General features: G+C 44.8%; 1 protein-coding gene across 1 annotated transcript in view; it reads left to right on the top strand.

The window, feature by feature from the left end:
• The window catches only part of Fig4 (FIG4 phosphoinositide 5-phosphatase), a 114309-nt gene extending 92907 nt beyond the window's left edge, over positions 1–21402 (top strand). Inside the window, exon 23 of the mRNA XM_021173871.2 lies at positions 20872–21402. Within this exon, the coding sequence (XP_021029530.1) occupies positions 20872–21049 (178 nt within the window). The 3' untranslated portion in view covers positions 21050–21402. The remainder of the gene's footprint in view (positions 1–20871) is intronic.
• The last annotated feature ends 4638 nt before the right edge of the window (positions 21403–26040 follow it).

Below are 26040 nucleotides of genomic sequence, written 5' to 3'. Positions count from 1 at the left end.
TAACCCAATCACAAAGGAACTCACACAATATGTACTCACTGATAAGTGGATATTAGCCCAGAAACTTAGGATACCCAAGATATAAGATACAATTTGCAACCAGTTCTTAAAATCACGTGAGTAACCTGCATAGAACAGAAGTGTAATTTCCCAGTTTGCATTTGCATTTGCCTTTGTTCTCAGGTATGCAGAGCACTTTCACATTTACCTTAGAGTTAAAAAGAGTGTGAGAGAGTGGAGATGTGGCGGTTAAATCCTCCACCTCAAAACTGCATTCTCTTCTCTAGTGTTAGCTGAGCCAGTTTATAGCCACAGTTTGTATTCTGTATGTTCGAGGTAACCAAATGCTAATTAAACCCCAAACATCCCAATAAATGCATCCTGTCTTTACCCATAAAGAAAAGGGGATTGAGACTTTCTTTTTTAATATCATTTTAAATTATAATTTAATTACATCAGTCACCCCCTTTCTCATACTCTCTCTAGCCCCTTTTCTTGTTATCCCTCATCAAACTCATGGGTTCTCTTTTTCTTCAACATATATATTGAGTATACACATATCTATGCACATAACTATATGAATGTAACATGTTGCATCCGTGTGGCTGTGGCTGTGGCTGTGGTCTCAGGATTGACCACTTGGCGCTGGATTATCAGTTAGGGGGTCCTCTCTACAGAATACTAATTTTCCCTCTCAGTATCCGTGGTTGCCTGTGGTTCTTTCGTCCCTGACTTTTTTAACCATTTTATGTTTTGTAATAATGTTAGAAACACATTACTTACTGTGGAAATAAAATAAATTAATGCTTTTTTGACATCATACTTCAGAATAATGTATTCTTTCTTCGAAAATAAAATGTTGAAGCTTATTTCAGGAGATAAATGGCTAAACCATTCCTGTGTCATATAGTTAGAAAATAGAAAATAAATTAGCTAATTAAGTTAACATGCTCAACTGAATTTTATTTTTTATAATAAAATAGAGCTAAGAAAATGGATCTAATGATCTTGAAAACAGCAGAAAGAGGGAAGGCTGCATTTAAGGTGTCTCTTTAGCAAGCACACACACAATTATACCTGAAGCCTCTCAGGCGTGAGTGGGGAGATTCTTCTGTTCACTGCATTTTCCATGGGCCCCAAGTCTGCGCTTACGGTCGGTCCTGTGAGCAGCCTTGGTAAGATGGGTTCTTTCAAAGCTGGGATTGTTAGAGATGTTGCTTATTGAGTTAGTTCTTGCTTCCTTTCGGCCTTTAGTCTAGTTTTTGTCTCACATCAGCAACCTTGGTTATTTCTCAATGGTCTCATAAAACATCTCTTAGCATCATGTAAATAAATATCTCACATACTGATTCCTGTCCAAAGCCTGTCAAGGATGACACCTAGGGCTTCACAATACAACCAGGCTTGGGGAGGACTCCAAGACTCCAAGATGGCGTTTTCAGGATGTACTTCGATATGTGCTCTCTCTCTCTCTCTCTCTCTCTCTCTCTCTCTCTCTCTCTCTCTCTCTGTGTGTGTGTGTGTGTGTGTATACATATGTGAGTGTGTGTGTCTAGGACCATAAAATCTGAGAATCAGAAAATATCTGGAGCTTGTCAAGGTCAGTCCCCTAATTTTCTAAGATAAGCAGCTTAGAGGGTCTGTAGCTCACTATGAGTTACAGGAGTTTTGAGTGGTGAAAGTGAGCCTGAAACCCATTTTTCTGACACTGGAGTCAAGCGGGTAGAACCCAGCTCGTGTGCTATGGTAAGTGCTTCTGAAGGGAGGGGGTGCCTACAGGACACACAGACAGTGGCATGTGGCTATAGAAATGGTGGAGTTTGTCACCAAAGGAACAAAAGGGGCAACCGAAAGCATTTGTCCTCCAAAAGTGGTCTGCAGATCACTGGGGCGCCAATGCCTTTTTGGTGAGCCATGAGATTAAAGCAGTGCCACCAAGCCCTAGAGCTTAGTGTCCCTCCCTTGACACTAGAGGAGGGTTGGATGCAGGAGGAGGAGGTGTGGATGACAATGACAAGGAGAAACACCTTGTATGCTTAAGTCAGTTGATGGATTAATAAAGGTTGTTAGGTTGCCGTGCCTGTGTCATCTGGGGACTGTGACCACTGTGAAATACATATGCAGAAGGTGTCTTGGCTGCTGCTCAGTCCTGTGGCTCTGAGGGAAGGCACTTCTACAGTTGTCTCAGTTGTGAGAGGATTCCACACTTCCCTCCCAGGACCAGAATGACTGACAGGACTGTGGTTCTCCAGGCTTAAGTATTTGGCCGGCACTTCCACAAAAATGATCAGGTAAGCTTGTCATTTTAAGGAAAACAGTCTGCAGAATTTATTACCAATAACAGCATTAGAATTTTCAAGTGAAAGGCAGAGTTTTGAAAGTATGCATGTAGTACCACACATAATGTATACAGATTTTCCTGATTAGATTAGAAGAGATTTTAACAAATATGATTTTTAAGATTTATTTATTTTATATATGTGATGAGATTAGAAGTGATTTTAAAAAATATGATTTTTAAAAATATTTGCTTATTTTGTGAGTACATTGTTGCTGTCCTCAGACACACCAGAAGAGGGCATCAGATCCCATTACATATGGTTGTGAGCCATTGTGTGGTTGCTAGGAATTGAACTCAAGACCTCTGGAAGGGCAGTCAGTGCTCTTAACTGTTGAGCCATCTCTCCAGCCCAAAATATGATTTTTAAAAGTAATACTATTAAAATAAAATCTGTTATCTGCCCAAGCCATCACCTCACAGAGGGAGCCACAGCTCAGACAGGCAGGGATCAAAAGATCCTTGGGCTAGAAAGACCATCAAAGCTCAGAGGATTTTAATGCAGGCTGTTTAAAAAATCATGTGTAGGTGAAAAATAAAAGTCCCAAGTTTAAGATAGACAGTGGATTTTAGATAAGAGTGTGGATAGTTTGTCAGTTCATATAGTTTCAGTTCCACATTGCAAACCTTTAAAACACTTGTTAGATTTGTTAGATTCTATATATCCAGAGTTATCTGCAAGACCCTTAAGATGGCTCCTTCTAGTGAATCACCTCCCTGCGGGCTGTAGACGTGTTTGTCTATTTCCTATGCATACATTTTCATTTTGTTTACAAAGCAAAGGAAGCAAATGTTCTGTTTATAAAGCTTCTCCCAACGTTCCCTGGACTTTCATACTCCGTTACCAGAGCACCTAAGCCCTCTGGTTCAAACAGTAAAGTCACTTATTGACTTCCCTGAAAGGCACGGACAGGGCCCCCAGTAGAGTGGGTTCACGAGCTTTGTGTGTTCCCAGGGTGCTGTCACAGCATCCTGCAGCCTCAGAAGGAGTGGATTTCATTCTCCTGCCCAGGAAGAAGGAGTCCCAGTGCCCAACCCCTGCATGATTTACTGTGATTGGCTTAAAGTTGTTATTTACAGTGTGTGCATATAGCAAGACCACCACAGTGAGTTAGTTATTAAACACAAATTAAAACAGAGTCCTCCATGCGTGGCCAGTTGACTGCAGTTTGTTTGCCCAAGCATCTGTTAAGAGAGGCTGCATGATTCTGGGGTCAGGACTCTGGGGTCTGGCCCCCACACTGCCATTGCTAACTGAATCCCTGCCTGTCTGAGCCGTGGCTCCCTCTGTGAGGTGATGGCTTGGGCTAGAACATAGCTCTGTGAGGCGTGGCTCCTGATGCATTCCTTACTCACTCAGCCCTCGTTCTGTATTACCCACTGATGGATGGCTTTCTCTCTTATGCAAGATGCACTGGAGGGTGCTGGTGGTCACTAAAATATTCTCTGTGGAACCACAGGAGCAGTCTAACCTCCTGCGCCATGAACACAGTGAAAGTCCAAAGGAGAGGACAATGAAAAATGGCTTTTTCCACATAGAATAGTCATGAAATAAATTGCTTAATGCCCCCAGCAAAGAGCCCCTGCCACAAAGCTCTTTAGCGAACTATTACATCACGTGGGTTTTCTCTCATCTTATTAGAATGTAAAATGTGTTCAGCAGAGAAAATATAAAGCCACAAATGTGTTTGGAAAATGATAAGTCTCCAGGAGGATGCTTACGAGCCTGACTGGCTGTGAATGTTTTAGCTCGCTCAGTATCAGAAAGAGCATGCGGCAGAGAAGAAGCTGTTCCAGAGAGTAAAAGACAGCCTGAGAAATGAGACCGTGTTCTCTGAAAGCCCAAGGGTGTGCATCCTGTAGCTCTCAGATAAGATGCCCAGGAAGGTTTTATTTTTTATTTTTTTCAAACCAGGCTACTGAAGTTTTTCAGCCTTTTCTCATGCTCACAGCTTGTTAATTTTTCATATTGAGAGAGCCCAGGGGGCTTATCTCAGAAAAGAGGATTAGAAGTCATGTGATCATTTCCTTGAGTAACGCTTGAATCACTGTGAGGTGAAGCAGGGTTTTTATGTTTTATGATTTAGAGACCAGTAAGTGGGACATATCAGGATGAAGATTTAAGATTCCTGAAAAGAAAATCTTTGCAGTGGTTAGCACTGTCCATGGTGCTAAGAGAGTCTCATGTTCTTGCATTACCCGGAGTACGGCAAGTGAAAGCTGTGTTGTTTGTGGCGATGTTGTAGCATCTCTTCATTTGGTCTGAGGTTGGGCAAAGTGATCTGAAATAAAAGTAATTTCTAAAACTGTATAATTGTCATGATCACAGCCACAAGTCTAGCTGGGATTATAAATAGCTTGAAGCAGAGAGTAGGTGGTTCATTAATGCACTAGCTATGTATTAAGTACTTACACTGTATCAGGCACTGCTCTGTCGCTGGGCAGACAGTAAAGGTCAAGAACATCTGAGTTCTTCAGCACCCTTCTGACCCGGGGCATGCAGATAGGATGAATCAGTAACACCATACAGAAGACAGTTCCATCCTGGGACAAGTGCCTTGAAGACTCACAAACCAAAGAAATAGGAGAAAGTGGTGGGGGCAGGAGCCCAACACTGTTTTAGGTCACTTGTTTGCTTGTTTGTTTGTTTGTTTGTTTTGTTTGGGGTTTTGAATTTTTGTGTGTTTGTTTGAGACAGGATCTCACTATGTGGCCTTGGCTGGCCTAGAACTTACAGAGCTCTGTCTGCCTCTGCCTCTCAAATGCTGGGATTATTTGAGTGTGCACAAAGCTGATCTCTTGGAGGAGCTGACCTGAGATCCAACTTGAAGGAAATCTGCTCTGAGATGGCTGGAGCATGCTCAGTGCAGAGAGAGCACGCACTAAGGAGTAGCAGGAACCATCTTGGCACATCCAAAAAGTAGGCAGAAGGTGGTGAGAACCACAGCTGAAGGGCTCTGGAGTGAGGTGGGGTTGAGTGGGGCAGGTCACAATAGATTGCTACAGGAGCTTAGGAGTGAGCCCGTGGCTGCTCTTTCATTCATAGCTCACAGTTGTCCTGGTAATATGCTTGCCTAGGAGAAGGTCTAGCCTAGAACCTCACACTGCATTTAATTGTTAAAGTCTCCTTTATTCTGAACATACCACCACCCTTCCTTGATTTTTTATCCCCTTAACACGTACACTTTGAAGAATACAGTCAGTTGTTTTGTAGATTGGCCATGGATTTAGTTTGTTTTAATTATACCCAAGCACAGTGTCTGGCCTTCAAATCGGCCCTACTTGTATTTATCCACACCCCAGTATCATCCCTACCACTTTGTACCAGGTTGTTTCTTTGGCCAGGAGTGTTTTAGTCAAACTTTCTATCACTATAGCAGAATACCTAAGACAATTAGCTTGTAAAGAGAAAAGTTCCTTAGGCTCACAGCCTGAAAAGCTTCGGTTCGTGATCCATCACCGAGGCAGAACAAGGTGACAGGAGAGTGTGACAGGCAGACCTGCTTCAAGAGGAAGGGGTTGGGGTTGCATAGTCCCTGCTGTGCATCCAACTTTCTTCAAGGTTCTGTCACCTCCTATGAGGGACCCATAGGCCTTTGGGGTGATTTAAAATTCAGATTATTAGCCAAGTGCATAGAGGAGAAATGATTGGGTTCTAAAGTGATCTGTGGGGTCACTGTTGGGGGAAAGCAAGCTTTCACACTGTGCACACACACAGAAAACACTAGAGCATCTGACCATCACATCAACCAAGAGAATGAGCTGAGATTATCAGACGCCCAGCGCCAGGTAAGTCTTGAGTTGATGACAGCTATAGCCAGGGAGCTGGTAGCAGCCCTGTGACAGACCTTGAACCATAACCAAGCTAGGCCCTTCCTAGGCTCCTGACTAGTTCCATATGAGTAGCCATATACTAAGACAGTAAATGTCTGTTGGCTTAGGATACATCATGAATGCAGGCAGAAATACTATACACGTGCATCAGATGACATAAAAGTTCAAATTGCTTATTTCAATTTCTTGACTGACGTTGTATGTCCTGAACTCTTTTACTGTGAAATTGCTCCTTTCAGTAATGAATATTTTAGGGAGGTGCTTTGAAATTATAGAAATAGCCTTTATTCATCGAGCCATCCATTTTGTCATTATGTTTATTTTTCTCATGATAAGTCTTTACTTATTATACTCAGTGAGATATAATTCATCATCGTCATTATTCATTCTGATACTACAATTGTCCCCAATTCTACCAGAGTCCCTTCAGCCTGCCCCGTGTTCTTTGAACATGTCCTCATCTTCCCCCTTTTCTAGCACCAGATGCTTTGAGCTCATCGTGTTCCTTGCCTGTCCTAGCCTTGAAATCAGTCACTTCTCCAAGGGTCTCTGATTCTTTTCAGTGGAAAAATCATATTAAAGCCAAGATCTGGGCACTAGATGTACCTATTGCCACTGCAGGGTCACGAATCCAGGTCAACTCAAGTAGCATGCCATGTTGGCATGCACAGATGTATATACTATATACAACTATATAGAGAAATACATATGTGTCTATTACACATTATTTTAATTATATAATGTGAATATCCAATATCTTTATAGATACAGACAAATACATTTGCATCTGTAGGTTGGTAATGATGCTTAATTACAAAGTATCTGGTGTTTATTCTAGACTTCTCCAACAGGGAGAATTTGACTCCAATTACTGCTTCTTTGGTTAGTCCTCATATGTAATTAATCTCCCATCACCCCTCATCCGGGATTGTCTCCAGTCCAGTCCATTCAGGCTGAGACTCCTTTATAGAGTCACCGACCTCAAGGATGCCCGCCTCATCTTAAGTGTGCCCAGTACTTACCCCAGATGCCCCAGTGTGTGTGTACCCTTATGCTGCTTGGGTTCTGGCATCCACAGGCTGTCAAAGACTGCCTCCGTATGCAGATGTCTGTCCATGGGATGGATGGCTTTCGTGCTGGGTCAAGTAGGAGGGGTGCAGGAGTGTGGCTCAATCATTTTGTAATGAGTTTCAACACTGAAGGAGCATCCTGTTCACTACAATTTAATTTGTCCCAGTTCTTGGGTTCCAGAAATCTGGTTATACTGAAGTCTCATGGTATCTTAATCACTGTCCTACTGCTGATTATTGGAATTGGTGTCAAGGAAACAAGCAGGGTCCTGCCACCTACACGTGAGAGGCAAGACACATGGCTGTTTCTGCACACACTGGATTTCTAGGAGTGAGAAGCCACACCTGCTGCTGTTCCAGGAAATGCAAGGACATAGGAGACACAAGTCCTAATGGTCTGCGTCTCAGAGGTGACCTGTTGCCCCGAGGGAGAACCCAGCCCCATACAGGAGCAGTCATGTACTTTACCCTTTGAGAACACCTGTCTGTGCTTGGTGCTACCTGTCCTTTGCTGTCAGAAGTGCCCCCTTTGAACAGACCAGCCCTGTGCTAGATGACCAACCCCTGTTGCCTGCAGGGCTCAAAGCCAAGCACTTTCTCATTAAATAGCTGTTGAATCTTCTAGTTATAACCCTCAAAATGACCCAGCCAACTCTCACTGCTACTTCCCGAGTGTTTATATAGGCATGGCTGAGGCAGAACAGCTCGTTCACATTTGGTAGATAATATGTCCAGCTAATGGGAGGGAGGCCATGCTGTTCACAAACTGCATCCTAAGTTGGAAGCATTTTACCTGCTTCAGGTCAGAAAACAATTATCATGCCTCATTTCTCTGACACCAGTTCTGTAAAAGGATACAAGTGACAGTTTAATTTTAGAGTTCTCCAGGAGAATATAAAAAGAGTATCAAAAATACCGGTGGCTGTGGCTCGAACATAAGAAGTATTGCCACTGCCGTTTGTATGTGTGCCAGAAGCAGACTGTCCCTTCTGTCTCCTTGGCGAACAAACACATGTGCCTGCCTCAAGATGGGAGTCACCCACAACCTGGTACCTGCTGCAGCTGAGATAAGAGGCCTGGGGCAGGGTGTGGCTGGGTGTCTTTTATCATCCTGCTGGCTCGGATGGACCGGAGTCAGTCACAGACAGCGTGGTGCTCTGCTCTAGGCAGAGTGAACAGAGTGACTTAGCTTGGGGTTTTCCAGATCATGGCAGGGCAGTAGAAACAGACTGCAAATCAGACTTCCAGGAATCATTCCCTGAACCATGTGGCAGGCTGTCAGAGGGACTGCCATGCTGCCTTGGTCAGGAAGCTAGCTGTCACAGCAGCTGCTGGCTCCAAAACCAACTGCCTCCACCGTCTTGAGAAAGTCGCTGCAGCTCTGGCCAAGTCAAGAATTGCAGCTGCCTTTGCGTCCGTCTACCAAGTAGATCGTTCTGTCCGTGTGACCCAGTTACGAATCAAAGTGGCATGCGAATGCCTCCGTAAAAGAACCATGCTCACATTTGGAAATCAAATTCCAAGGGGGTCTGGGGATGGTTGGCTTTTAGTTTTTTGTTTGTTTTTGTTTTTCCTTTTCAGTGACCTTGGTATACTGGAAGAGTCAATACTGCAGAATCTAATCTGTGCTGTCAGTCTGTCCCTCTAGCCTCCTAGCTACCCACTCTTTGTTAGGGTAGAACGTAAAAAGCCCCAGTCCTCTGAGCGAGTGCAGCTCTACTCTTCTGACAGCTTGTGACCTTGTAACCCACTAACAAAGACTGTCGGGCGGCTCCCAGACACGGCAGGGGGAATAAACACCTTCAGGAAGGCAGATAAGGGCTGCCCATCTGAACGCCTGTGGTGGGCGCACCATCCCCAAGGAGAACAAGGCCTGCCAGAGGAGAAGTGGGAGTGATCTTCTGAGGGAGCAGAGAGAGCATGGCAGTGCCAGTCAGCAGTGAGGCGGGCAGAGCCACACAGGCACGAGGCTTGTATTTAGTTGTCCGTTTGGAACATGAGTGAAAAATATACTTTTAAGATAAATATGTCTGATAGGTTTTTGTTTTCTGTTTATTTAGTGTGTATGTGTGTGTGTGTGCGCGCGCGCGCGCAATGCGGGCAAGCGTGCTGGCATTCGTGCATGCATGTGTGTACGTGCATACCACTATGCTTGTGTGAAGGTGGGAGGACAACTTGGGGCATCAGCCCTCTCCCAACATTGGGGTTCTAGGGATCAAATCCAGGATGTCAGGCTTCACAGCCCACACCTATATTCATTGAGCCATCTTGCTAGCACAAATACAATAATTTTAAAACTCTATCTCCAAATCTTCACACAAAAGTGGAAATAGTAGGGTAGCAAAAGTAGCGATGTTTGTCACTAGTGATTTCTGTAACACGTATCTGATGGAAACCATTCAAAAGGAGGGTAGATCGATTTGGTGGGTCATGATTTCAGAATTATTAGTCCATGTGTGGCTGGTTCCATTATTTCTGGGTTGTGACAAACCAAAGCGTTGTAAGCGAGGCGAGGCTGTTCCCCTTGCAGCAGGCGGGAGGCAGAAGTAGCAGGGGATGAGCCCAGGACAAGATCTGCCCCTCAGAAACTTCCTCCAGTTGGGCTACACCTCCTGCATTCCGCTTCTTTCCAGTAATGTCACCAAATTATGACGAATCCATCAGTGGGTCAGTCAGAGATTATGTCAGAGCCCTCATGATACGGTCACCTTCCCAAAGCCTTTTAACACAGGATACACCCAAATGGCATCACCCATGGATGGCACTCACCTCAGAACTACACAGCAGGGTAGTCTACAAATCTCATAACCCAGGCAGACTGGGATGCCAGGGTTTGTGCAGAGCACTGGGGACTCTGATGAGCTCAGAATTGGAGGATCTAAGAATACAGGTACCTACTGCACATGATGTGAGCATGACAATGGCCACCCTAGGCCCATAAGGAGTGACAATATTAGGATGTGTGGCCTTGTTGGAGGAAGTGTGTCTCAGGGTGTGGGCTTTGAGGTTTCAGATGCTCAAGCCAGGCGAGTGTCTCACTCTCTCTTCTTGCTGCCTGCTGATCTGGATGTAGAATTCTCAGCTCCTCCAGCACCATGCCACCATGCTTCCCACCATGATGTCCGTGGGGTAACCCTCTGAACTGTAATCCAGCACCAATTAAATGCTTCCTTATAAGAGTTGCCTTGGTCATGGTGTCTGCTCACAGCAGGAAAACCCCAACTAAGACAATGAGAGTAGCTGCTCCTTCAGGGAGGGGCTTAACCAACTCAGTGCCAGATTGTCCATTGCCCTTGATGAACTCTCAAAGGGGTTGTAGCTGAGCAGATCACTTAAACTCTTGAAACCAAATAACCACAGCTCCTCTCCTCCATGGCTGACAGTCTAAGGAGAAATTGTTGCTGTGTCGACACTGAGGAGGACATTGGCAGCAAAGATGAGGGAGCCAGGCAGAGACACATGCCTGCCATCCTGGCACTTGGGATGAAAGCAGAAGAATTGAGCATTCAAGGCTACATAGCAAGTTCAAGGCTAGCCTGGGCTACATGAGACCCTTCCACAAAAACCAAAAAGAAATAAAAAGATGCAAGAATTTACACAAAGGAAGTCTCAGAGGGCAAGCTGACATGCCTTGGTACATATTGATGAAACAAGAAAAGGGAGTCCTGTGGAGTTAGCGAAGTCTCCTGAGCCTCCCCTCCCACTGTGGGCTCAGGGGAGCTCGCAGAGTGCATCAGGAGAGTGCCAGAGGCCATCCTACAGAAAGTTATTTGAACAAGAGAACATGGAGCCTATAAACATCCCATAGACAACCAACATGCCCATTCAAAATAAGCTAAAATACAAATAAACACCTATAAATAATAATAATAATACCTATTAAATTCAGAACAAAAGACAGAAGATTTAAAGTGTTAAATGCTGACAACAGGCAAAAGTTTAATGTGGATAAACTGGCATCTTTAAAAGAGAGGGAACCACTAGGACAGTGAAGCAGAAGGAAAAGTCTCTCTTGGACTGCAACTTTCCTTCAGTGTCGGTGTGGTAAGAGCACACCAATGACCTGAGAGTATGGCCTGTACTGGCTAGAACCAGATGCATTGTAACCAGAAGGGGAAAATATCCTTTAGGCATCTATACAGAAAGACTTCTTATGGAAAGCTTAGGTTGCTGCAAGGTGTAGTGGGCATAGTACTTAATACCAGGAAAAAAAAAAAAGAGTAATGTGTTTCTAACGCTCAAGAGAAGAATGCGTGAGCCATTAATAGCTTATGCTTTTAGTGTAAAACTAGATCTCATTGTCAGTAGGAGCCCACGGAGTATTGTTTGCATGGGCATAGTAGAGATGAGCTTTAGACAACATGACTAGAAACATTCCTGTGGCTTAGACAGGTGACCCCAAAAGCCCATGTTTTAAGGTCCAGCTGGTGGCACTACAGAGAGGCAGTGGTGCCCGTAAGGAGTGGCCGAGCATAAGGATGTTAGGTCATCAAAAGCATGGCTCTCCCCTCTCCTCTTCCTCTCTGTATCATAGCTGCTCCCACCATTCGCTCCTACCCGGGCATACTCCTCACTGCAGGCCCAAAGGCAATGGACCAAGAGACCATGGATTAATACCCTCAAACTTGTGAACCAAAGTAAACCTTCCTCTCATTTTAAGCTGATTATCCCAATTATTTTGTCACAGTGACAGGAAACTGATTAGCATAAACACTGATATAAAATAAACCATGGTTCTCTGCAGAGATAAAATAAAGGGCTAAAGGGAGAGGCTAAGACGCCATAGCTCTGTGGTGAAATGTGTGCCTTACTGTATGTACTGCAGCTCTGAACAAGCTGAGGCAGGAAGAGTGTGCATGAATGAAATCTGTTCTCAGGGAGCATATGATGCGGATACCATTAGCAGTGTTATTCTGAGGCTCTTGTGTGTTTACTATGAGATAAACCAAAGAAAGCATGAATATTTATAAATTCTACCATCCTCTTTTGTTCATTGTCCTTGACATCACACACACACACACATACACACACCCATGTCCACACTCACACCCCTCACACCCACATAAATGTAAACACACACATGCACACACAAATATACACATGTGCATGCACACATACACACTCGAGTGCACATACATGCACCCATGCACTCACAAACACATGCACTCATGCACACACATACTCACACACCCACAAACACATTCACACAAGTATCCACATGTGTACACACGTACACACACGCATGCATATACATGAATATGCACATACATACACCCATGCACACTGGTGTGCACAAGCACACACATGAACACCCATGTAGCCATACATATACATACATACGTACGCACATGCACACACAGACACAGGCTTGATAATGAGAATTTCTAGACTTACATTGTAGTCTTAGAATGTCAGTTTCCCACTAAGAGGAACCCAGGCTCCTGGAAGAAGTTGCTGACTCTGGGCTCATGTTGGGACACATATACAATGAAACTGAAACTTGTCGTTGATCCAGATAGCAAGAAAGCTCTTGGAGAAAAGTGGGGTCCTTAAGAAGGACTTGGTAAGCCTGAAGAAGTCCCCACTGGACAAGGACAGGCCAATGTGGACCCTGTAAGAATGACAGCTGCAGCAAGGCGAAGCTCAGGCAGTGCTTAAGGCTGTGTGCTTATAAGGTTTTAAGAGTGTCACTCTGAAGGGGAACAGGGATTCATCTGGTGACATGACAAGGAGAATAGAGCATTACAGTTTTGTGAATCGTAGCACTGAGTGAGCAGAGGAGAGCAGGGAAGCAGTGTAGTTAGGGACTGAATGGCATTACTGCCGTGCGAGTCACATTTATATGAGGGTGACGGCTCACGGAGACAAAAGTACCAACCAGGAGTTTCTAGGAGAAACAGAACAGTAAAGACATGCTAGGACAGCACCCCACACATTGCGTCCTACAGTAACACCAGAATCATACCACACATAGTGTCCTACATTAATGCTGGGACACTTCTACACTTCTACACTTCCTTACACAGAGGCCATTGGCCACCTGTGGCCGTCATGTACTTGTCAAGTGGCAAATGATACTGAAAACCATCTTAAGTATACTTAATTTAAATCAATTTAGGGTAAATTTAAATTGTCACATGGCTAATTGCTGCCATATTGTACAAGGGCACTTTGAGAGCTGCATTTTGGATCAAGGTATCTATATTCTGACCCTTGGAATGTGAGCCAGATGCAGACACTTTTTTTTTTTTTTAAGAGAACTGAACATATTTTCACTTTATCACCTTGGTAGACTCAAGACTAGGCTGCAAAGTATGAATGCCGTGTTGGAAAGATATAACACTTTGATGAAAGAACTGGAGAGATGCAATTGATATCACGGAAAGTGTGCAAACAGTTTCCACAAACCAAAGGCTGGCATCCCTGAGGATGCCGAGGACTGGGAAAAGCTCTGGTTGGAAGTGTTTGCCATCGCACAGCATCAGCAGTTAGATGATAAGAGCCCTTAGCTCCTGATGGAGACTGCGAAAGAAGGCAGAGCTCACAACAAAGGTGGATCACTAAGGCGCTTGCCAAAGTATATATAGCTTCAATATAGCATATGTGTCTTACGTGTCTTAGTATACCCAAATTATAGTTTTGACCTGATGAGGGTTTTCTCCTAGAAAGAATAAGGCAAAACTACCTCCTGTTCCTCAGCGTAATATCTCGGTCCTCTGGCTAAGATGTGGTCAACAAGGAAGCGTGTGATGAGATGATGATGGTGATGATGGCAATGATGGCAATGATGTTGATGATGAGGTAGAGGAGGGGGGTGAACTTTGTGGGAGAAACTGAAAGTTTTAGTAGCAACAGACAGAGCACTGGGAAGGGAAATGGATCTTATGAGTCAAACTCTTACTAGATATTCTGAAAATGCTACATAAGGTTTGAAGTATGCCAAAATACTGATCAAAGCAAGGGGATACGATTTTAACATACCAAAAAGCATCACATAATGCAATTCTTAAAATTATGTAAGTGTTGTCTAGTCGTTTAACCACCAAATTTTGTCTAGTAGTTTAACGGCTAACCATGAGTCCACATCATGTCACCGAATTCCGAAAACATCTCAGCCCCAAGCCAGTGAACATTTACTGGTTATTCAATCCATGCAAGCCAGAAAAGTCGTCTTAGCAGGGATTAAACTCTAAAGGGCTCAAACATTAGTTCCGCATTTGAGTATAAGGTAGAGGTTTTTTTTTTTTTTTCTTTTTTATCAGAAATGGCTGTGTTAAAAGCAGCCCCACTGAACAAAGAGCATTGAAGGGCACCAGTGAGGGGTTTCCTTAAAACCATCTAGTGTGTCTAATGAATTTCTGCCTGGAGTGTTTCTCTTCTGCTGTGAGAGCTGCAGTTAAGGGTGAATGTCATCAGTGCTCACCGAGCGATGTGTGTTAAGCAGCTCGGAAACGAATGGGTAAATATATTATTCTAAATAAGGCTGCACCATTCCTTGGGGGGAAATACAGAACCCGCTGCAATGTAATTATAATATTTTATGTCCAAAAATACAACTGGCATTTGAGTGCGGGGCAATAGGTCTTCTCCCTTGGAGGCTGTGAGGAGCTTAAAGCTAAATTCCCTCTGCTCATGCCCAGGAGACAAGTGTTGATTTTTTTTTTTTTTTTTTACTTTTATTTACTTTTTGTCATCTAATAAGCTAGGTCTCTCTACTGGAATCCATAAAAGAAATTTGTCTCACCATTTCTACAGTGTGTGGTATTTAAATGCTAGTTTTGATGGTTTTGTTTTGTTTTAATCTGGCACCCAGTGCTACCACTGTGATAAGAGATTGTCTGTCTGTGCTGGTCTTTAACTTCACTCCGTCTCTGTCTAACAGCCTCTGAGTGGTATGGATTTTGTTTTCTTTCCCACCTCATAAATGCATATGTCATTTGAGAAGTAAATTAAATAAATAAATAAATAAATAAAATCTCATTAGAAAATCAGAGCTGAACCTATTATTGTTGTTCATGTCTTTATAATTAAGCATTAAGCTGTGCCCTCCAATGTAGGGCTAGTGGTATTTTGTCATTTAAAAGAAACCTCATGTTCTGTGCTCCCAACACTTGGGACACAGAAGGAGTAGGATCAGAAGTTTGGTAGTCTGTTTGAGTCAGACATAATGGTATGCCCCCGTAATTCCTGCATTCAGACATCTGAGGCTAGCCTGGGCTACATAATAAGATTGGCCAGCCTGCTGCCACAAGATATGAGTGTTTAGGGGACACCCAGAGGCCCGCCCACAGTGTGTGTGAGCAGAAGACCCCCAGGTCCCTGGCAGCTGTGTGTCCTGCCCACAGCAGGAGCCATCACAGTGTGCAAGTGTGTGGTGGACAGAGGGGAGAGAAAGACAAGTGGGGTGGTTTGAGCTCTATGAAGAGGAGTGGAATTGGGAGGGGAGGGTGGAGAGAGTTGTGAGTAGCCTGGGCTGACACCTGAGGCCACGGCGAAGTCTCTGCCTGTAGTGCCGCTAAAGGCCATGTCCATGGCTCAGATTACCAACTAAAGACCCTATGAAAGTCCCTGGTCTGAGTTGGCCATGGTCTGGGACCAGGTTGATGTTGAAGGGCTAGGAAGAGCTGGCTCTGTCCCTTACTGGCTCTGGTACTTGGGAGAGCAGGGCCCTGCACCTCACTTGGCACAGTAGAGCTGGCCCTGGTGGTGGGAGCATGGGTGAACATGGGAGAGCTGTCCCTGCCACATAAGGTGGCATGGATGTGGTTGAGCTACCCCTGAGGGTATGAAAGCAGGAGAGCTGGCCTTGCCCCCTGCCAGCTACAGTACTGGGTGAGCCAGCCAGGCAGTGCAGGAAAGTTCACCCTGGTGGTGTGGGCTCAGGGCAACTGGCGGGCTGACCACCTCAGCTACCACTCAGGCCCAGATCCCGGTCCTGGAGTTGACCCACACCAACATGTACTCCATCTGTGCACTGCTGGAGCGAGTGAAAGAGCTGGTCCTGATAGTGTAGCAGAAGCCAGAGACCTCAAACCAGACCAATGACTCATTGCAATGAATGTTTGCAATTAAAGACGTGTGGACAGAAGCGTATACTGTGGAACACTTGTGACACACTACAACTCCCTGGATGAGATGGTTTTTATGTTTTGTTTATTTTTTTTTCTTTTGTGGGGAGGTTGCAAGGGTGGATAAGAAGGAAGGGAGAGGTGAGTGGGATTCGGCTACACAATGTGAAACTGAAGCAATAAAAAGTTAAAAGAAAAACAGTTTAAGTAGTTAGAGTATGGCTGAGTGGTAGTATGTTTGCCTAAGGTGTCCAGGGTCCTTGGTTTGATTCCCATCACCGTAAGAATTCAAGCAAGCTCATATTTAGCATTCTACATGTCTCATCTATATAACTGATGGTGGCCATGACAGACCAGAAGCTGGCAAGCGTTCCTAGATGTTAGAATCGTCCCGCGGGCTCAGCAGCTGCCCTCTCCATCAGATGTTCTGACTTAGTCTGCGGCAGGAGTCGAGAGTCTTTGGGCCACACAGAACTCCAGCTTAGGTCTATGAGGGGCTCCCTGTGACCGGATCAGGAAACAGTGGTTCTTTGTGAATCCATTTCTTCTTGCCCCCTGTTACCCCAGCAGTCCTGGGGATATCTTGAGCTTTATTCTGACTCAGATGCAGCAGGGACTATCTCAACATCAGAGATTTATTGTTCAATGTAGCACTGGGACCACGGGAGGACCTACCTGCTGCTTGATAAAGCCATGCCAGCTGGGGTTGGCATGCCCTGTCCATAGAGTTTGTCATTATTTCTGTGAGCCTGCTTTCAGTGGATCTGGTTCTGAGAAGCAGAGGGAGGACTCCCAGTTTATTTCTTGATAAGAAGTCCAAGTTGTTGGGTAGAGTGCATGGTCCTGTTTGTGTTGCCCTGGCCCTGCCACCCCTGGGACGGCAGGGTCTCTTCCCCTGCTGGTCTAAGGTTTTAGTTCCCAGACGGTGTCTTTGAGATATCTGCTTATTCTTGCCAGGAATGTTATGCACATGCGGTTCTATGCAGAGGTCAAGGGTCAAAGAGAGAACAGGGGCCATCAGTTCAGCTTTACAAATAGCTAGCGCGTCTGACCGCTAGAGCAGGTAAAACTGTGCTTCCCTCCTCCAAAGCAGATGTGAAAGCTAAATGTCAGGATGTATGTGTAAGAGCTCTGAGAGGAGCAGACACTGGACTAATGTAGGCTGTGTGATGGCTATCTCTGAAGACTAATGGAGCCACTTTATAGAAGGGCCTGCTTAAAATGGTTTGGCACTGAATACAACCAGCCATTAAAGAATCCTTACTGCTCATCTTGAATTAAATTAACTGTAGAGCTCCAGTATTGTTCTGAGGCAAAATTATGAATAGATTTGTGTATTATCTCAACCACCCGCCATAATAATGTGTTAAGCACAGACATTCAGTAGCCCTGTATCTGTCCTGTGAAACACAGTCCTGCCAGCTGGCATACAATGAGATTTAAATCTGTCTCCAAATTCCTTTAACTTGGCTCTTCTTCTTTCTTCCCCTCCTGCCTTTCATTCCTCCCTTACCCCCTCATTCTCTCTCTGTTTGTGTGTGTGTGTGAGAGAGAGAAAGAGACAAAGAGACAGAGACAGATGTTTGTACAGGTTTGCACATGAGTGTAAGGCCAGAGGTTGGCATTGAGAGCCTTCTTCAGTTGCTCTGCACCTTGCTTTTCTTGGGGCTCACCCATTGACTGACCAGTTAGCTGCAGGGATCTGCCTGTCTCTGAACTGTTACAACACTGGCTATGTACTAGGCTGGGGTTACGCATCACCACATCCAGCTTTAACTGAGGCTTTAAACTCAGGCCGCCATCCTTGTGTGGCAAGCATTTCATTGACTGAGCCATCTCCCCACACTTCACTGACTGAGCCATCTCCCCAGCACTTCACTGACTGAGCCATCTTCCCAGCACTTTACTGACTGAGCCATCTTCCACACTTCACTGACTGAACCATCTCCCACACTTCACTGACTGAACCATCTCCGCAGCACTTTACTGACTGAGCCATCTCTGCAGCACTTTACTGACTGAGCCATCTTCCCACACTTCACTGACTGAGCCATCTCTGCAGCACTTCACTGACTGAGCCATCTCTGCAGCACTTCACTGACTGAGCCATCTCTGCAGCACTTCACTGACTGAACCATCTCCTCACACTTCACTGACTGAGCCATCTTCCCACACTTCACTGACTGAGCCATCTNCACACTTCACTGACTGAGCCATCTTCCCACACTTCACTGACTGAGCCATCTTCCCACACTTCACTGACTGAGCCATCTCCCCACACTTCTCTGACTGAGCCATTTCCCCACACTTCACTGACTGAGCCATCTCCCCAGCTCTTCACTGACTGAGCCATCTCCCCAGCACTTTACTGACTGAGCCATCTCCCCAGCACTTCACTGACTGAGCCATCTCCCCAGCACTTCACTGACTGAGCCATCTCCCCACACTTCACTGACTGAGCCATCTCTGCAGCACTTCACTGATTGAGCCATCTCCCCAGCCCACCTTTAGTATTTTAGCCTTAAATGAACCACTCTGTACTTGAGTTTTATTACTTTTGTAAGGATTTGGTCTAAGATTATGTGAAATCATTAGGATGCTTTTAAAATTAGAGTGCATGTGTATCATAAACTGTATGCCAAATTTGAATTGAAACTCATTATCTTGAGATGAAAAAAAAAAAAAAAACAACCAAAACCCAAAAATCTTAGCTTCTTAAATGACTAATCTCTTCCAGTTTTATTTTATTTCAATGAGATGTCCTATAAAGTCCAGTCATCATGGGATAGTGTGTGTTGTACACAAAGGTGAAGTTCAGTGAGCCACCTCGATTGCCTGCCTTCCTTCCTCCCTTCCTTCTTCCCTCCCTCCTTCCCTTCCTCCCTCCCTCTTTTGTTTTTTTTTATAAAGATTTATTTATTTATTTATTTATTTATTTATTTATTTAATGTATATGTATACCATTGCTCTCTTCAGACACACCAGAAGAGGGCATCAAATCTCATTACAGATGGTTGTGAGTCACCATGTGGTTGCTGGGAATTGAATTCAGGACCTCTGGAAGAATAGTCTGTGCTCTTAAGTGCTGAGCCATCTCTTCAGCCCTCTTTCTTTTTGTTTCTCTCTCTCTCTCTCTCTCTTTTGTTCGTGTATAAGCTTATGTATATGCATGTTTGCATGTGTGGGGACACATGTGTATGTGCAGGTATGCACATACATGTGCACGTGTATGTGGAAGCCTGAGGTTGGGATCAGGAATCTGCCTTGATCACTCGTCAACCTTATTCTTTGAGGCAGGAGCTCACAATCAAAACCAGAGCTCACTGCTACAGCCAGCCAGCTTGCTCTGGGGTCCCCTGTCTTGTCCTTCCAAAGCTGGACCTGTGTGTCCATGCCCACCTGGCACTTATGTGAGTTCTAGGGCTCTGACCTGTGGCCTTCTTGCTTGCAGAGCCAGCATTTTCCCCACTGAGCCATCCATCCCCATAGTCTGTGCCTTAGTGGCGTTCTAGAGGAGTAAGAAAAGTCCACATCTAAGTGCAGCACATGCTATGAAGACAGAGCTCTTGAACAGTTTCTCCTGTCCTCCATGTTACCACACTGCCCAGTTTCCAGAAGAATGCTAACATTCCAGCTGCTTCCGATGTCCACTGCTAACCACAGATCCCTCCCCTAGCTCCCTTATCTGCATCACCAGAGAAAGCTCTCCAGCACTGCTCAGGCTAGGCCACTTGATGCTACCACTGACAGGAGGCAGGGTCAGCTCTCCTGTTCTCGTGCTCTTGGGGCCTGCTCACCACACCCACATTTCCAGGGCCAGCTCCTTTGTGCTGCTGTCAAGGCGCAGGGCTGGGGGGCTTATTCTCTGGTGCTTCAGAAAGGAGGGGACTGTCTGTCACAGATTCACAGTTCCTTACCTTAAAAACAGAGGTCAGATATGCTGTAGAATTAAAAAGTGGGTATTAGCACCCCAAGATATAGTCACCTCCTATAATCTCCCCAGTAAGATCTGAGGCCTTGTCTGATGTATGACATGTTAACATTTGCATGTCAGAGAATGGGAAAGAACTGAGAGCAGGGTGTTTTAGGTCAGCTGGAAGTCTCAGGCAGTATAGCTTTTGGTTGTCAAAGCTTTTAGAATTTTGGAACTTCAGTAAGGAATTATACCTAAACCGTGATCCTATTTACTGAATGCTTGTATTGGGCCAGGCACGGCACTGAGCAGACATTTTACTGCCATAAACTCATTGGCAAGAATTATCACTACAACACACAACAAAAACAAAAAATAAAACAAAACAAAACAAGAGCCTGCAAGGACAAGGAACAAAACGTAGGTATAGCAGCACCTGAAGCTTCTTCCAGTGGGAGCCAGCAGGATACGCAACTATAGCGCTGACATTCTATAAGGGACAGAACCTCTGCCCTGCCTGGGTATCAGGGACAGCTTCTATCCTTCGGCCTCCCAGGAAGTAACAACTGCAGAGGCTGCCCTTGGTTGGTGAAGCCCATGTTGTGGTGAGAAGTTCCATAACCCAGCCCTGTCTTTCCTCTTTTACAGAACTCCCATCTCAGCTTTCTCGCAAGACAACATCTATGAAGTTCAGCCTCCAAGAGTAGACAGAAAGTCTACAGAGATCTTCCAGGCCCATATCCAAGCTAGCCAAGGTATCATGCAGCCCCTTGGCAAAGAGGACACTGCCATGTACCGGGAGTACATCAGAAACCGCTACTTGTAGAGACGGCCTCGAGGACAGTGTCCTCTGTGAGAAGGCGTGCCCCAGAACCTGAGATGCAGGTCATTGGTAAAGGACTCCCCAGCACCTGTATCACAGCCTTCGGTGACTCCAGCTACAAGGAATCCAGTGTTGTCTTCCAGATTTTGTAGGCACCTATACTCAAGTAGGTGCCTGTGTGTGCACACATACATGCACAGGAGTGCATACACACACATGTATGTGCACACACACAGTGAAAATAATAAAAGTAAAATCTTTAAAAATCAATTCATCCAAATCATGCATCGGGAACTTTTCACCCCTTTGTACCATGCAAATGACTAATTGCAGGTAATAAAGAAATGGCTGCCTCTATTGCTGGTTTTGCTTTTGACTTATTTTAGGAGAAATTCACATTATGAAACGTCCCATGAAATTCTACTTTACAAAGTTAATAGGCTTGTGTGAGCATCCCCTACGTGTCAGGAGTTATGGCAAGGTCTAGGGATAGCCTGGTAGCAAGAGAGCCCGAAGTGTCTTCTCTCGGAAGGAATAAGCAATGTACTTTTCTTTATACTTGCCATTTTCAATCTATTCTGCTTGGCTTACATGTTAATTTTTTAATTTTGATGGAAAAAAATATTTTCTTACTCAGAAAGCTGTGTTCTTAGGAAATATACTCTGACGTGTTTATGGATAAAGAGACCAGATCTCCACAAAGTATCATCCTAAACGGAGTTCAGGACAAGCAGCATGCTGCAAAGCACATGGAGAAAAGCATTAATAACTGACAAATCTGAGGAGAGACAAAGCTATTTCCACTATTCTGAGAACTCTATAACTGAAAATTACATAAAAAGAAAACATTAAAACTAGCCATCTGAGCGCCTGGAGAGGTGGGCCATTGATAGAGTACATAGGCTCTTACAGAGAACCTCAGCTCAGTTCTCGGCACCCGTGTGACGGCTCACAGCCAGCTGTAACTCCAGCTCCAAGGGACCTGATGCCAGCTTCTGGGCTCCATCAGTACCTGCACTCACACAAACCCCCACCCCACCCACACACATCATTTTAAAACATAATTCTTTCGTGGTTGTTCTAAACAACTTTGTAGGGCAGAGTTGTGTGACATATTTGACGTTTAGAACTCAGACAGGTGATGGGCACATCCGGTTAGTACTTTACATCGTTAGACGCTAACATGGCAACTGTGTGTTTTCAGACTGTTTGCCACAAGGGTTTGATGCCATTTCATATGTCTCAGTTCCCAGAAAGCCCCTATTCCCATAAGTCACAGAGAAGAGAACTAAACCATCTAGCCCAAGAAAGAGTACAACAGCAACCCTGGCACCCTGGGATTCTCGGGAAGTCGCATATTGCAGATAAATTTGAAGCCCCATTTAGCAGACATTTTTGATTGACACCATCATGAAATAAGATTAGAGAATGACAAGGGAAGAGGGATTCTGTATTTGTGCAGTTTGCATCTCTGCCTAATAGCTTGTTGTGCTGTGTGGGTTCCCGAGTGACTCTTCCCAAGTCACAGAAAAATCTGGAGCTGCTGCCAGGCTGCCAGTTATAAATCAGACATGAATCTTCATTTTCTAGCAGTTATTTGGCTGCTGGATGTCACCTAATAATGATAAGGAGAAGCTTTATCCTAAGTTCCCCGTACTGGCTAGTTTCGTGTCAACTTGACACAGCTGGAGTTATCACAGAGAAAGGAGCTTCAGTTGAGGAAATGCCTCCATGAGATCCAGCTGTAAGGCATTTTCTCAATTAGTGATCAAGGGAGAAAGGCCCCTTGTGGGTGGGACCATCTCTGGGCTGGTAGTCTTGGTTCTATAAGAAAGCAGGCTGAGCAAGCCAGGGAAGCAAGCCAGTAAAGAACATCCCTCCATGGCCTCTGTATCAGCCCCTGCTCCCTGACCTGCTTGAGTTCCAGTCCTGACTTCTTTCAGTGATGAACAGCAATGTGGAAGTGTAAGCTGAATAAACCCTTTCCTCCCCAACTGCTTCTTGGTCATGATGTTTGAAATAGAAGGAATAGAAACCCTGACTAAGACACTCCCTAAAGATCTAGAAACCTGACTGTCTTTATAATCTTTCTGATCCCAACTTGCTTTACTATAAAATGGGGAAGATAAACTAGGCCTCTTACTTTCAAGGCTGAAGGACCACTGAGGCAGGTTCAAGGTCAACATGCTCAAGTTAGAACTTTTCTCAAAATAAAAAGTTGAAAGATGGCTGGGGTTACAGATCAAAAGTTAGACCCGATCTGGAATGTTTAAGGTCTGTTTTAATTTGTTTTTTATTGTGATAAATACCATGACCAAAAGCAAGTTAGGAAAGAAAATATTTCTTTCATCTTTCAGATCACAGTCTATCACTGAAGAAAAGTAAGGCAGAAACCTGGAGCAAAAAGAGAAGCAGAGACATTATATAGCCAAGGCCCACCTGGCTAGAATGGCACCGCCCACAGTTGGCTCTTCCTACATCCATTAGCCACTATGTAAGTGCCCTACAGACAAATCTGGTGTAGGCAGTTTCTCAGCTGAGGGTCCCCTTCTAAGTGTGCTTAGTCATAGTATCATACGGGTTTTGGTGACAGTATCACAAGAGAAAGAAAATTAGAACAAGCCATAAACATGCCAGACCAGCATTCTATTTTTGAGCTATATCCCCAGCCCTCTTTTAACTTTTTATTTTGAAACAAATTCTAAGTCAACCAGGTTGGTCTTGAACTTGGTGGTCCTGCGTCAGCCTCCTGAGTGGTTAAATCCACAATAACTGCCCCAAACAAACAGTAATAAAAGTCAGGGAGGGTAAACACTGAGTTGTCTGACTGTGAAACTGGCCATGGAGCAGGCAGGCAAATGATGTTAAGTCAACCATAGCTGTGGTTGATGCAGGTGGATGGGCGCTAATTAATGATGCTTTGCCAACGAGACCAAAGCAGGCACAGCCTTTAACCCCTACAGAGGGGTTCATGAGCATAAGGGGCTTGTAAACCAAGTGAATGTGATCCTGATCACACTGAAAAGCTCAGACAGCATAGGAAATACAGACTACTGTCTTCGTAGACCCAAAGGGAGTCAATGAGTTGTGCTTAGGAACATGAACTCTGGCTCCCAAAGCTTTCTAGTAGCTCTGGACTTGAAGCAGTTACTCTAGCATCTCTAGGCTGCCATCTCATCTGGTGTAGATAGCTGCAGAGAGAAAAATTGGAAATGTATTAAAGCGTGGAGCTCAATGTTTATCAGAATGTAGATGGTCACTAAATGTTCAGTCAAAAGGTCACTGAGGATGCGTGGTCATTACAGCTTGCTATGTGGGACCTAGGAACCATCGCAACCTTCTAGACTCACAAGGCTTTAGTCCCATTTCAACGTGTTCCTATAGATTTTACTCCCTTAGGTCAAGCACTTTAAATGAGCTTTGTAAAGGTAGATCACCAATAAAAAATCTCCTCCAATAGTGGGCATGTCCTATGAAATAAAAACTATATGTTGATCATAATACCATACACAGCAGCAGAGTGTTGACATTATAGTTACAGGAGTCCTGGGATGGTGTGTGTGCACATGATGGAGAGAGTCAGTCATCTCTATGCCCCTCCTTTCATATTCCCTCCCCCCCCCCATCTTTCAACATGGCCGCATAGTGTCTCTCCGAGCTGCCTCTGTGGTGTAAAAGAATCACATCTAATTTGCACAAACCAACGGGTCCTTTTGTCTTGGTTGGACTTTCCTGAGTATCCCCTGCCCACCCATGCCATTGGCGAGACTAAACCCATCCATGGCAAACGATTCTATCCTGAAAAGTCGTTCTTTGCCATGAGCAAAAATCTTACAAATGTGATCCCCCCCCAATAACTTTAAGCCCAGATTTTGTAAATTGAAATGACTCTGTGGAGTCCATCTCTCCATAGAGAAGTGACTCCTCAGAGTCCAAATACTTTGTCATTCCCTGATGTGGGGATAAAGTAACTGTCATTTGAACATGAAAGTCAGTCAGAAATTAGTGTTCTCCTGGGGCTTTGGCCAGATGCTGAGTGAGAATGGCCTGTCCCTTTGGAGGACAGGCCTTCAGCCTGTCACCCTCGCTGTACTTTGGGAGCCGGCTGGTCAGAAAGGGGCCGCTTAAGCGCCCAGTGGGGAAGTAGTTCTCCTGTCGCAGTGGGGGCTTTCTTGAAATCACATTCTCATTTTTTAGCTTTGCCCCCTGGCGCCTTTTTCAATTGTTGTAATAAGTTCTGAGCTGCTTCTTGGGCCGAACAGATTAACCAGTTGTTTCAGCTAGATGAGTCCTCTGTGGAGGGTGGCATGCTCTCTTTTCCTTACTTAGTGAAGCATTTGCCTTCTCTGTGGGGGAAGTGGTTGGTTATTTGGAAGCTGCACGTGTTCTGGTGTTGGGGTAATGGAGGCCACGAGTCTCTAACCACACGTGGCAGCTTTCTTCAGTTGACTCTTGAGCCCCTTTTCATTGTAGAGCTTGGAAGGTTGATTATTAGTAAAGAACAGTGAGCTGTCATTTAACGTTTGCTTCCCACACACAAAATACTTCTGCACGCTCCCTGCCTTAGCACACTTGAGTGGACTCAATGTAACTCCAACTGGTTAATAAAAATTGTAACCTAAATGGATGCCTAGAGGCTGAAGGTTTGTTTGTTTATGTTTTGTTTGGTCTTCTATAAAATATATGCCTTACCTTTGTTTTTTAAGGGAGGGAAAGGATGGGGAACAGAATTTTGTGGTAGTTGCCAGTTAATCCTGCTCAAATCAACCTGGCAGCGGCAGCGGCAGTGGTGTCCATTCCTTACTACCCGCCTCAATGTTCTCAGTTCCTGAATGAAAGACACACAAGGGCTGGTGAGATGGCTCAGTGGGTAAGAGCGCCCGACTGCTCTTCCAGAGGTCCAGAGTTCAAATCCCAGCAACCACATGGTGGCTCACAACCATCCGTAACGAGATCTGGCGCCCTCTTCTGGAGTGTCTGAAGACAGCTACAGT

The sequence above is a fragment of the Mus caroli genome, chromosome 10, assembly GCF_900094665.2.
Source record: "Mus caroli chromosome 10, CAROLI_EIJ_v1.1, whole genome shotgun sequence".
NCBI lineage: Eukaryota > Metazoa > Chordata > Mammalia > Rodentia > Muridae > Mus > Mus caroli.
This window is presented reverse-complemented; position numbering and strand designations above follow the sequence as displayed.